Source organism: Callithrix jacchus, chromosome 11, assembly GCF_049354715.1.
Source record: "Callithrix jacchus isolate 240 chromosome 11, calJac240_pri, whole genome shotgun sequence".
NCBI lineage: Eukaryota > Metazoa > Chordata > Mammalia > Primates > Cebidae > Callithrix > Callithrix jacchus.
Window position 1 is genome coordinate 117,970,492 of NC_133512.1, and position 14,043 is coordinate 117,984,534.

Genomic DNA, 14,043 nt, shown 5'->3' on the forward strand with positions numbered 1-14,043 from the left:
CCTCAGTTGTACCTCTGCATTATTTAAACAAAAATCACCATGAAAGAAACTGCATATCTTTACAAAATTAACTTGACAAAGGGTCTGAATACAGATTACAACAAGCTTTTTTGTTCTCTCATTGTAGGGGAGGGAATCATTTTCAAGGAAATGATGTAATAAAGAAACTCTGTCCCTTCTTAGTGAACTATTCATTTCTTCATTAACTGGGCGCTGAGAAAGAAAGCAGTAGTAGTACGAGTAGTAGTAGTAGCAGCAGCAGTAGTAATCATCTTCCTCAAGACACTAAACACTCAACTGCAACTTCAGCTCCTAAAACAGCTCTTATTTATTTTTAAAACAGAGTCTCGCTCTGTTACCAGGCTGGAGTACAGTGGCACTATCTCGGCTCACTGCAACCTCTGTCACTTAGGTTCAAGTGATTCTCCTGTCTCAGCCTCCCCAGCAGCTGGGGACTACAGGCACGCACCACCATGCCTGGCTAATTTTTTGTATTTTTAGTAGAGATGCGGTTTTACCATGTTGGCCAGGATGGTCTCGATCTCTGGACCTCACAATCCACCCACCTTGGCCTCCCAAAGTGCTGGGATTACAGGTGTGAGCCACCACGCCAGCCTAAAGCAGCTCTTAATGTTCAATCCTTCCCAGGTTCCAGGAGAATAGAATTCACAAATTATATTAATACAAAATAAGGGCTGCCTTCCCAGAAAATTAGTAAATGCTCACAAAAACATATGGTAAGATCTTCAACCACCCGATAAATAAAAAGAAACTGTCAGTGCAATACCAAAAAACATCTACCCAAAAAATTAAGATTAAGATTAAGATTAATGCAGGGTATGGTGGCTCACACCTGTAAACCAGCACTTTGGGAGGCCAAGGCAGGTGGATCACAAGGTCAGGACTTCAAGACCAGCCTGGCCAATATGCGGAAACCCTGTCTCTACTATAAATACAAAAATTAGCCAGGCGTGGTGGCATGCGCCTATAGTCCCAGCTACTCAGGAGGCTGAGGCAGGAGAATTGCTTGAACCCAGGAGGCAGAGGTTGCAATGAGCTGAGATAGCACCACTGCACTCCAGCCTGGGCAACAGAGCGAGACTCTGCCTCAAAAAAAAAAATTTTGAAGGTTCATCCTGAGTTTCGAACAGAGTACTACTTGAATTGAAAAGCAACAGTTAGGGCTCCGTTAGATCCAGCATATTACTGTGTAACCTTGAGACAAATTCCTCACTCTCTCCAACCCACAGTTTCTTCGATAAAACAAGGATAACACTAGCTATCTTCAAAGCCTCTTAAAAGAATTAAATAAAACAGTATATATAAAACTCTAAGTACAATGCCTGGTACACAGTAGGAATATTCTTCCTCTTGTAATTTTCAAAAGCTCTTATCAAAGATTGACTCATAGAGATGGTGAGGCTTAAAGAATAGGGAAAAAGTGTTAGCTGAACAGGAAGAAAGGGTATATTCCTCAGGTATTCCAGATTTATTTATAACTTTAAAAATATGGATAAATTTCTCAGATTATCAGTAAATTACTTGTGTGAAGTTGTATCATTGATCTTGAAATGCTTTTCTGTATAAGATGCTCTTATTCTCCTCTTCTAAATTTACAATTCTTTCAGGTTCTACATCTCCCATTATCTTCCTACTCAGACCTGACTGACTTTGGTCTTGAGATCACCTAAGCCTTAGCTAGACAGACACACCTTAAAGTTCACTTAGTATTCTAAAAGACCTCTGGCAGAAAGCAAGAACCCAGCAACTAAGAAGTTAGAAAGAATCAGTGTGGCGTAACGAGAAGGACATGGGCTTTGGAAACAGACAGATCTGGGTTTAAGTTCTATCTCTGCCACTTTCTAGATGTATAACCTTGAGCAAGACACTTAACCTCTCGGGATCTCATTTCTGCATCTGTAAAATGAGATAATGCCACCTATATCTCATAGTACTGTTGTAAGGATTACAGAACCCCTGTGACAATTCCTGGCACATAAAAGGCTAATGGCTCACGCCTGTAATTGCAGCACTTTTGAAGGCCGAGGTGGATGGATCACCAGAGGTCAGGAGTTCGAGACCAGCCTGACCAACATGGAGAAACCCTGTCGCTACTAAAAATACAAAATTAACCAGGCGTGGTGGTTTATGCCTATATTCCCAGCTACTCAGGAGTCTGAGGCAGGAAGACAATCGTTTGAACCCAGGAGGAGAGGTTGTGGTGAGCTGAGATGGCTCCATTGCACCTCAACCTGGGCAACAAGAGTGAAACTCCATCTCAAAAAAAAAAGGCTAATTATTGGTTAACCATTATTAGAACCCAACTGCCAATTGCCTTACTGGATACTTTTCAAAGCAGTACTTTTCTCTGGGTTTTTTTTTCTTTCTTTTTTTTTTTTTGAGACAGAGTTTGGTCTTGTTGCCTAGGCTGGAGTGCAATGGCACGATCTTGGCTCACTGCAACCTCTGCCTCCCGGGTTCAAGCAATTCTCCTGGTTCAGCCTCCCGAGTAGCTGGGATTACAGGCATGCGCCACCACACCCAGCAAATTTTGTATTTTTAGTAGAGACGGGCTTTCTCCATGTTGATCAGGCTGCTGGTCTGTAACTCCCGACCTCAGGTGATCCATCTGCCTTGGTAACCTAAAGTACTAGGATTATAGGCATGAGCTACCATGCCCAGCCACAGACGAAAAGAGTCATACTGCTCCCACATTCCCATGTCTATATCTAAGACATTCCATTTCAGTACTCTGTAATTAACCAAATCAAGAGCTTAAGCAATTCAGGACAAGAAATGCTAACATGGCTCAACTCATTCTCTCCTGACAGCAACAAAGCCAGGGAAGATGGGTATGTGTGCCAAAAGCAATGAAGAGTCTGTTTGAACATGATATAAGCACAAACTAGTTGAGATTCTTGGGCTTGCAGCCTTATTGTCACAAAGTTTTAACTTTTCTGAAATAAATCTTCTCCTGCCTTGTTTTACCTGCTGTGCTCCAACACTCCTCTCAATTTCAAGAATAACAAGGAAGAAATCCCTTTTGACTACTACTACTGCATTCCGTGTGGAACTTATCTTCCTACCGCCCAAATTATTTCTTACAGAGATTTTTGGCTTGCTAGGTTCGCTTGATGTCAGCTTACGAAAAAGGACATTATATGTAAATATATCACAGCCACGTGACATAATCTACCCCCTGCCCTCCCCAAAGCACCACAAGTTACAGGACGGAGGTGGGTGCCAAAGATAAGATGTGACTGAGTAAACTGCACACCATATGCTCCCTACTATTAACTACTGCACTTGGGAATTCAGGCTCTTATAAAAAGTTTATTTCCCTTGTGTGGCTGAGCAAAGTAGCAAAACTAAGAAAACCGATGATGCGTGAATGGAGTAAGGGAAACTATCTATGGATGTGAAATGTGACTTAAAATAAATGTTTGTACATGACAGTTACAAAACAAATGCAACAGCAGTTCCACAGCCAAAGGCAGCTATTTCAATACTAGTATCCTCAGTCCCTTCATACACTGTGAGAAAAACAGCAAGGGCCGGGCCCAGTGGCTCATGCCTGTAATCCCAGCACTTTGGGAGGCCAAGGTAGGCAGATCACAATGTCAGTCAGGATTCAAGACCAGCCTGGCCAATATGGTGAAACCCCCTCTCTACTAAAAATACAAAAATTAGCTGGGGATGGTGGCACGTGCCTATAATTCCAGCTACTCGGGAGGCTGAGGCAGGAGAATAGCTTAAACAGGGACCTTGGAGGTGGAGGTTGCAGTGAGCTGAGATCACCCTACTGCACTCCAGACTGGGCTACAGAGCAAGACTCCATCTCTTAAAAAAAAAGAAAAATCGAGGAGTCAAGGTCAGAGTGGTTATTTACATAGACAATCTGAGAATCAACAAAGGCTCAACAAATCAAAATGTCACACGGCAGTCCCTTGGCGAGATGACTTTCAACTCAGGGAAAGAGGGGCAGTCTTGGGTACTTATTTTGATTTAGTCAATCCAATATAAAGAAGGTTAAAGATTGTGCACCTGAAAAGCAGCTCAGCAATGCCCAGAATTTCATCATCCAGCTGTATCCTTGCCTAGAGCTTCACCTGCTTAACTTTCAGCAGAGAAGTTGTTTTTTGGTGCAATTAACATTGTAAGGCAAGCTCAGCCCTGCCTTACAATAGCCTTGAGGCTGCTGAGTAAATCTAGAATCATGGAACATACATTTGATGCTGAAAAAACAGGAAGATGGTTCAACAACAAGGAAAGTGGTCAAGAAGTACATCTAGAATTAAGAAAAACAGAGCCAGGTGCAGTAGCTCACACCTGTAAACACAGCAGTTTGGAAGGCTGAGGCAGGTGGATCACCTGAGGTCAGGAGTTCAAGACCAGCCATGACCAACATAGAGAAACCCTGTCTCTACTAAAAATATAAAATTAGCCAGGCGTGGTGGCGTATGCCTGTAATCCCAGCTACTCGGTAGGCTGAGGCAGGAGAATCACTTGAACCCAGGAGGCGGAGGTTGCTGTGAGCGAGATCACGCCATTGCACTCCAGCCTTGGCAACAAGAGTGAAACTCTGACTCAGAAAAAACAAAACAAAACAAAACAAAACCAGACTCCAGTATGGTGATCTTCGATTTTTTGATTTTTTATTTTTTTTGAGACAAGGTCTCACTCCAGCATCCAGGCTAGAGTACTTATTGCAGCCTCAACTTCCTGAGCTCAAGTGATCCTCCCACCCCAGCTTCCTGAGTAGCTAGGACTATGGGCACACACCACCATGTCGGGATCTTTTTTTTTTTTTTTTGGAGAGAGAGGATTTCACCATGTTGCCCAGACTGTCTCATAATTAAAATAGCATTAATAATAATAAGAAATAATATCATTTCTTAAGACTTTATGTGGCAAGTTCCATGCTAAACCTTTTACAAATATTTCTAATCCTCAATCATAATTAGTTCTTTCATTTTATAGAAGAGGAAACTGTGATTTGTATAGTTTGGAAATTACCCAAAAGACAGTAGTGGGGGTACTAGGATTCAAATCCAGGTCTGCCTGACTGTAAACCTCATGCTCTAAAAGCAATTTGTTAAACGCCTAAACAGATCCAACCAAATTACAGATTTTAGACAAAATCAGTCCTAATCACAAGAAAAAGACTTGACTAAAATTACAAAGTATCTCAACTCGTCAGAAGTATGCTTTCAATTTCCAGACTGGTATCTAGGTACCCCCAGCATTGGTGTTACTGCTGTCTCTTTTTTACTTTACTTTTTTTGTTTCTTTAAACCCATTTCTACAGGATGCTGCCTCTTTCTACTGTAATTTTCCCCAGAGGAGTTTCATACTGCAAATGACAAAGACACTGTCTAAACCATTAAATTCCTTCGGTTTTGTCTCTGACTTATCACCTAAATTTGTATAGTTAGAATGAAAGGATTACCTGCTGTACCTTAATCATGAGGCTATGACAACAAAAAGTTATGGTGGATCCAAGGTTCCACTTCAGCTGAGTCCCACACAGTAAAACCAATGCACACTTCACGTCTCTGTTGCTGTTCTGAGAACGCAATTAAAAACCATTCACAACAATTAAAAAAAAAAAAATTAATCCCTGTGTCCATTCTGTACCCAGGAAATTGGAGCTGTAAGCCTTTTTTATATGACCCACACTTCTGTCTTTTCCAATACTTGCCCTGTTTTTCTGTGCTGATTTAGCTTTAAGAGAGAAAGGGAGACAAGCTTTGAGAAAGAAAGACAACTATGGTTAGGCAATGTACGGGTAATACAGGGGTATCGTCCATCTAGGCAATTACTTCTTGGTATTCTGAGACACCCTCAAAACTGTTTGAAAGAAGCTAACGCCTGAGACCGAACATCCCACAATGATCGCCTTTCCCAAAAGTGGCAGCACTTCTTCCTATCACTTTCAGGTTATAATAAAGGAACCATTAAGATATTCATTCTCTTCATACACAGCCTAATAACGGCAAAGCTCTTAAGATGAGAGTGAGGAGAATCTCTCCATTACCCTTTCACATATTCAGGGAAGAGAGAATATCGCAGTGGCTGGAAATGAAGGGCACAGCATCGTGTTGCTATATGGACACGGTTGGCCACAGAAGGGCAGAAAGTCATCAACTGTACGGAAACCAGACAACTCTGACGATTTCCACGCAAGGTGACTACAGCTTACGCGTTCTCCAAGTATTAAAGCTCTTTCATCCTTATTGCTGGGTGAACTCCCGTGAGCGGTAACGTTTTTTTTTCTACACCATCGAGGTGTCCTCCCCGATAGGCTGGTAAATCACACCTGGGAGCGGTTGGGGGCGCGGGACGTAGTATTAGGTGCCTCTCCTCCCGCTGCCTATTCCAAGTAGTAGGGAAGAGCGCTACCTCCATATTATTCAAAGAGAAGTACGGCCGTGCCTCCTGGAGTCTCCGCCACCAGTAACTACGGGCCGGCTGGGGGCATCTCTAAGAGAGTGGGTTTGAGGGGACAAGGGGTATCTCTGGGTATATCCTGCGATCAGAAAGGAGGGCGTGGAGGGTGATGTTGCCGTGCCGAGAGGATCCGCGGTTCCCCTCCCTCCCTTCCTCTCCTAGAGAGGCAGCCCGGCCCCAGTACCTTCTTGACTGTGCGCGGCGCCTCGGTGACGGTGCCGTCGTGGCTGACCAGGGCCTCGCCGCCGTCGCGGTGCCGCTGGTGATGGTGATGTGGGTCGCTCCGCTTCATGGCCGACGCCTGAGGCACCTTCCCGGCGGCGGGGCTGAGAGCGGCGGCGGGCCCCGAGCCCGGGCCGGGGGCTGGGGGCCGCTCCGCGGCGGGAGCCGGAGCCTCAGGGTCTCCGCCGCCCGCAGGGGGACCCATGGCGCCCACAGCCGCCGTGTTCAGTGCCAGTTGCAACTCCGCCTCGGAGGGGCTCAGGTCCTTCAGCTCCACCTCAGGCACCTTGGCGGCGGTCGCGGCTGACACAACCTGCACCGACATCACCGCCTCCGCTGCAACCGCCGGCTCAGACTCCTGCTCCTGCTCCTGGTCTGCCCCGCCTCCCGCCTCCCTTCCTCTTCCCTCCCCCATGCCCCCACTCCTCCCCTCCATCGCCTCCGCTCCCACCCCCTTCCTCGACCTGCCAGCCCCGGCCCCTCCAGCCCCGCCCCACCCACCCCGAACCGGTCCGGCCTCGCGCGAGGCGCCACGGAACCTGTAGTGCGTTTGCTCTCCGCCGCACGCGGCTGGAAGACCGTGGGACCTCAGGCCCCGACCTACACTGCGCGCCGCGGGGGCGGAGCCCGCAGCGCCCCCTGGGGGTTGTAGTCCCTTTCGGCCTTTCCTCCGGAAAGTGGGATTCGGGCGGAGAGAGGGATCGCTGAGGCCGGCAACTAATAGAAAGGAGTGAGGATAGGTGACTCGACGGAGAGGGTGAGGATGAGAAGGTCTCCAGAGGAGTTGTGGCTTCCAGGGAGGGAACGCCAAGAAGCCTTCAGGGAGGGGAAGTGGGGGAGGAATGGCTTGTTGCCCTGACAGCGTGAATTTCCTCCGCGTGTGCACGTCTGCGATCACGTGGGCGGGCATTTAAAGGAGAAGCGGCGGCTCCAGGCTGGAAGTGGCTTGATTTTTCTTCGTGAAATTGAGAATCCAACACCTTTCCAAACTTCAGTGGCTTCGTTTTTAGAAGGGATAAAGTAGGACCTTGCTTGCTGTGGCACTTTCTGGCACGTTCTAGGTTTGGAAGCTAAGATCATTCCCCACAGAAGTTAGGTATCACTAGAACAAAATTCAAGGCCGAGGAATCACACGTTGCCTTAAACGAGGCCAAATCGTTTGACCTATAATTCTACTAGGGCAAAAATCTGAAATTCAAATACATATATCAGCATAGAGGAATATGAATAGTGAATATGAATAGTAAATTTCCTAAGTGATGGGATTTAAGGTGATTTTTACTTTGTACTTTTATGAATTTTTAACTTTTACATTTATTTTAGAGGATGTAAGCACGAAGACATGCATGGCACTTTCCTTTTTAATAACAAAAAGCATCTAAAACTAATGTCCAACAAATAGAGGAATGGTTACAGCCTTTGAAAATTGTTTGCCGGCTGGACATAGCGGTTAACGCCATAGTGCCATAGTGGGCATTGTTTGCCAATATGTTTTTAATAATAGGGGTTTCCCTTTATCATTCTTTACTCTGAAAGCCAAAATGTGAAGAGAAAGCTAAGAAGCTCTTGTGTCTGGTACACTTGTGAGCTCTGTGGACAAGGCAGTTCTCAGATGCCTTCCGACACATGGTGTGAGGCACGAATTTGATGATCAGGAAATGAGAGACTCCAAAGCAGGACAACTTCACAAAGTGAAGATTTCCAAAATCGTAATAGCACAGGGAAGAAAATCAAGGGATTCTGGCTCTCAGAATAAATGCTTATGATAAAAATATTAAGCTAAGAAGCAAGAGACAAAATTCACATTCCATAAGATTTTGTGTAAAGAATACTTTAAAAAAAGAAAATGCCGTTGACCCTCGACAGATTATGGGGAGGTTTTCTTCTCTATTCTCAGAGAAACAGGAACAAAGGAGTTCATACAGTTTACAGCTGTTTCAGAGACTAACAACCTGAACAACCCAGGCAGACATTGGACATCTGCACTTTAGACAGCTAGCCTTCAGTGTCACTGTTTTGCCTGGCAAGGAGAAGGAAGGAGGCCAGGAGCTGTGGCTCACGCCTGTAATTCCAACACTTTGAAAGGTTGAAGCGGGCAGATCACTTGAAGTCAGGAGTTCAAGACCAGCCTGGCCAACATGGTGAAACCCCATCTCTAATAAAAATACAAAAATTAGCCAGGTGTGGTGGCTTGTGCTTGTAGTTCCAGCTACTCAGGAGGCTGAGGCAGGAGAATAGTTTGAACCCAGGAGATGGCGGTTGCAGTCAGCTGAGATTGCACCACTATACTCCAGCCTGGGCAACAGAGCGAGGCTCTGTCTCAAAAAAAAAGAAGACGAAGAAAGGAGGAGGAGGGAGGAGGGAGGAAGAAATCACCTGCCTTGATCTTTCTTTTTCCTGTGCTACTATTGTGGAAATCTGTTCGCTCTCTGATGTTGTCCTGCCTTGAATGGAGTCTCTCATTTCCTGATCTCCAAATTTGTGCCTCATACTATGTGTCAGAAGGCATCTGAGTACTGCCATTTCCACGGAGCCCACAAGACACAAGAGATTCTTAAGCTTTTTCGTCACATTCCAGCATTCAGAATTTCCTTCCTGTTAAAAAGAAACCAGCCCAGAGCTTCGTCCTCCAGCTGTCGGGGCAGAGATTAGCAGCTCTGTAACTGATTTCATTCTTCCCCCTAATGCTCAAGGGAGCTCTGGTACAGCCACCTGGCATGTGTTGGAGCTCACAGGCAGCAGCTGCCTACCTGAACTGCCGCTAGAATTGATTACTGAGGGGATGAATTAATTCTTCAGTGTGATGTAGTTATTAAATGTAAGGAGTTAGAACACTGGAATGAAACTGATACCCTTTTTTATTCCAGTCACCACCAGTGATTGGGGCCAACCATCAGCACACACTCTTCAACCCATTCTCAACTCCATCCCTACATACCTGCTGCTTCTGCCATCTTTGCAGCTGAGGGACACCAGGTACAGTTGAAGATCAAATTACATACTAGAAACAGGGCAATTAAGCAGAAGTTTATGAACTATTTAATGAAATATTTAGACTACAGGTCTTCTTCCTCCACCCGGCTCATTCAGCTTCCAGAATGCTGGCAAGCAGGAATGTGTCTTCCATGAAGGAGACTAGTATAAAGAAGAATTTCTCTGAGTTATCTGACTAATCCAAGAGAGAAAACAAAGATACTAACACTGAGAGTTTCTAAAGAAAATAAGCCAGCTAGATCACCCTCCCTGAAGACCATACTCCTCATGTTCACAGAGCTTCTGTGAACTATTTAGTGTCACACTCTCAAGTATGAACAGACAACCAAAGTCACCAGGCATATGAAGAAAACTTTGGTTTTTTGTTTCAAGACGGGGTGTCACTCTTGCTGCCCAGGCCGAGTACAGTGGCATGATCATAGCTAACTGCAACCTCTGTCTCCTGGGCTCAAGCAATCCTCCCACCTCAGCCTCCCAAGTAACTGGAACTACAGGCTTGCAACATCATACCAGGCTAATTTTTAAAAAAATATATTATTTATTTTTTTGGTGGAGAAGACCTCTTGCTGTGTTGCCCAGGCTGGTCTGGAACTTCTGCTTTTTGTTTTGTTTTGTGTTTTGGAGACAGAGTCTCCCTCTGTCACCCAGGCTGGAGTGCAGTGGCGCAATCTAGGCTCACTGCAACTTAGGCCTCCTGGGTTCAAGCAATTCTCCTGCCTCAACCTCCCGAGTAGCTGGGACCACAGGTACATGTTGCCACACCCAGCCAATTTTTTGTATTTTAGTAGAAATAGGTTTTCACCATTTTGCCCAGGCTGGTCTCGAACTCTTGAGCTCAGGTAGTCTGCCCACCTCAGCCTTCCAAAGTGCTAGGATTACAGGCAGGAGCCAGGAGCCACTGTGCCAGGCTGGGTTTTTTTGTTGTTGTTTTGTTTTGTTGTTTTTTTTGAGACGAAGTCTCACACTGTTGCCCAGGGTTGGAGTGCAGTGGCTTGATCTCAGCTCACTGCAACCTCCACCTCCCAGGTTCAAGTGATTCTCCTGCCTCAGACTCCCAAGTAGCTGGGATTACAGGCATATGCCACCACATCTGGCTAATTTTTGTATTTTTGGTAGAGATGGGGTTTCACCAGGCTGGTCTCAAACTCCTGACCTCAAGTGATCCACCCACCTTGGCCTCTCAAAGTGGTGGGATTACAGGCATGAACCACTGTGCCCAGCCAACTCCCGGTCTTAAGCCATATTCCCACCTGGGCCTTCCAAAATGCTAGAATTTCAGGTGTGAGCCACAACACCCAGCCAAGAAAACTTTTAATATGAAAGACAGAGGCTGCCCGTCTCAAAACAAACAGCAACGAAAGAACATGCGGTTTCAAGACATGAACGTTCAGAAAACAAACATAAAACTTCAAATGAAAGCATGCGAACAGAAATGTTTTTAAAACTCAAAGAAATTTAAAATAGGAAAGATTTATTTTTGCTCAGAGTATTGAAGAATGGTGACTTTTTAAAATGGTTTTTATATGTGTGTCTAATGCATGTTTTAACATGATAGACATAACATTGTGTAGCTGTGGTTTTCTGGCAAAGGTTACCTTTTCTGGGGGTTTCTTGTTTGTTTTGAGACCAAGTTTTGCTCATGTTGCCCAAGTTGGAGTGCGATGGCGCAATCTTGCTCCTTGCAACCTCTGCCTCCCAGGTTCAAGTGATTCTCCTGCCTCAGCCTCCCAAGTAGCTGTGATTACAGACGTGCACCACCACATCCAGCAATTTTTTTGTATTTTTTTTTTTTTTTTTGAGATGGAGTTTCGCTCTTGTTACCCAGGCTGGAGTGCAATGGCACGATCTCGGCTCACCGCAGTCTCCGCCTCCTGGGTTCAGGCAATTCTCCTGCCTCAGCCTCCCGAGCAGCTGGGATTACAGGCACACACCACCGTGCCCAGCTAATTTTTTGTAATTTTAGTAGAGACGGGGTTTCACCATGTTGACCAAGATGGTCTCGATCTGTTGACCTCGTGATCCACCCGCCTCGGCCTCCCAAAGTGCTGGGATTACAGGCAATTTTTTTGTATTTTTAGTAGAAATGAGGTTCTACCACGTTAGCCAGGCTGATCTCAAACTCATGATCTCAGTTGATCTGTCTGCCTCAGTGTCCCAAAGTGCTGGGATTACAGGCACAAGCCACTGCCCCCGGTGGCTAAGGCCTGGTGGATCTCTTGGGACCAGACCAGATTATAGACCAGCCTGGGCAACATAGCAAGACCCCATCTCTACAAAAAATAAAATTAGCCTGGCATGGTAATGTGCAGCTGTAGTCCCAGCTCCTTGGGAGGCTGAGGCAGGAGCATAACCTGAGCTCAGGAAGTTGAGGCTGCAGTGAGCCAAGATCATACCACTGCACTCCAGTCTGGGCAACAGAGTAAGACCCTGTCTCAAAATAAAAAAAAAGCAGGCAGAGGAACAAAGAGGAACAGTGGACAGACCAATTTAAGGAAACTGGGACCAACAGAGGCAAAGCTGACTGAACTTGGAAGAATGGATGGTAAGAGGTCCAATGAGGCAGCTGAGGGCAGAGCCTATGGTGAGGGGGATGCGTGGAGAGCTCTGTTCTCAGGGCAAAAGTGTAGCAGGGAGTCCCCCAGACTGGGAGTCCCCCAAACCAGGCTCCACTTGGATCCTCAGGGGTTTCTCCGGGGATCTCACTCAGGAGCATTTGGTCAAAGGGTGGTTACTGTTCATTCCTGAGATCTGGTGCTCCAGTGAGGGTGCTACTGGATGACTTCTCGGATGTGGGAGTGTCCATGCATGCTGCTGGACATCTGCATTCACAAAGGTGGGCTCACATTGCCCTCTAGTGGACACAGAATCTCTGCCCACCTCCACAGCCACACACAGCCTTTTTTTTTTTTGGTGACAGGGTCGTGGTTGCTCACCTAGCGCCCAGGCTGGAGTGCAATGGTGTGTTCTTGGTCAGCTTCGACCGTCACAGGCCCAAGTAGTCCTCCTGCCTCAGTCCCCGGAGTAGCTGGGACTACACACATGCTCCGCCACGTCCAGCTAATTTCTTTTTTGTAGAGACACAGTTTTGCCATGCTGGCCAGGTTGGTCTCAAACTCCAGGACTCAAATGATTCTCCTGCCTCAGCCTCCCAAAATGCTGGGATTACAGGTGTGAACCACTGTGTCTAGCCTATTTCTCAGTTTTTAAGGCCCAGATTGAACTCCCCTTTCACCCTATCTCCCATCCTTTACACAAGTAATCCCACTAAAGAAAGAAAGGACAGAAGGAGGGAGGAAAACTAGTAGTCACCTGTCTTTGGAGATGAAAAGAACATTGTAACACTCTCCCTTGTTTCAGAAAAGATCCTTAAACAGCACTGATAACTTTTATTATTTTAATTACTGTTGTTGATAAAGGCTAAAAAATAGCTGCAGCACTGCTGAGAGAAGCAGTAACAGCCAGGATGAACAAGAAGAGCAAGCGGGATGGCCAGAGGGAACACAGACCAGGAAACCAGGATAGGGAGAAAAATCAAAGGTGGACAGGTGGAAAAATCAAAGAGTAGGAAGAGCCAGCTAGGCGCGATGGCTCACACCTGTAATCCCAGCATTTTGGGAGGCCAAGGCAGGTGGATCACCTGAGGTCAGGAGTTTGAGACCAGCCTGCCCAAGAGCCTGGATACTGAAGTCAGGAAGAGCCTGCCTAGTGTCTGTCACTCACTAGCTTCGAGGTTTCCAGCAAGTCATTTTGCTTCACTGAGCTTATGTTTGCCAATTAAAATGGCAAAATCTGCAATTACTTTTGCACCAACCTAACACATAAAATGAGCTCCTCTGATTGGTTTGTTATTCTCTGAATTAAGAGACAGTGGCGCACCATGGCTAAGTACCCACTGGTACTTAGCCTCCCAAGATGCTGGGATTTCAGGCATGAGCCACTGTGCCCAGCCAAGAGTTAACTATTATTAGAATCCCTATTAAGTGCCTAGAATACAATCCATGGGTTAGTATTCCCTTTCCCCTTCTTTCTGGAATCTGGCCCTGGTCAAAATGCAATGTCCTCATCACATGAGCAGCATTACAAGAGTATTCCTAGCCAGGCATACTCCATCTCAAAAAAAAAAAAAAAAATCCCCAGAAAACCCAAACAAAAATTAGCTGGACGTGGTGGCTCACATCTGTAATCCCAGCTACTCAGGAGGCTGAGGCAGGAGAAACGCTTGAACCCAGGAAGCAGAGGTTGCAGTGAGCTGAGATAGCGCCACTGCACTCCAGCCTGGGCAACAGAGTGAGACTCCATTTCTTTTTGTTGTTGTTTTGAGATGGAGTTTCACTTTTTGCCCAGCCTGGAGTGCAATGTTGCAATTTGGGCTCACTG

At 46.0% G+C, this 14,043-nt stretch overlaps 1 protein-coding gene across 2 annotated transcripts in view; it reads right to left on the reverse strand.

The window, feature by feature from the left end:
* Window positions 1–7,049, reverse strand: part of AHCYL2 (adenosylhomocysteinase like 2) — a 202,275-nt gene extending 195,226 nt beyond the window's left edge. For both annotated transcript variants that reach the window (XM_035254769.3, XM_035254768.3), the window contains exon 1: window positions 6,635–7,049. In XM_035254769.3, the coding sequence (XP_035110660.3) occupies window positions 6,635–6,997 (363 nt within the window). In that variant the 5' untranslated portion in view covers window positions 6,998–7,049. The remainder of the gene's footprint in view (window positions 1–6,634) is intronic.
* Between the last annotated feature and the right edge of the window lie 6,994 nt (window positions 7,050–14,043).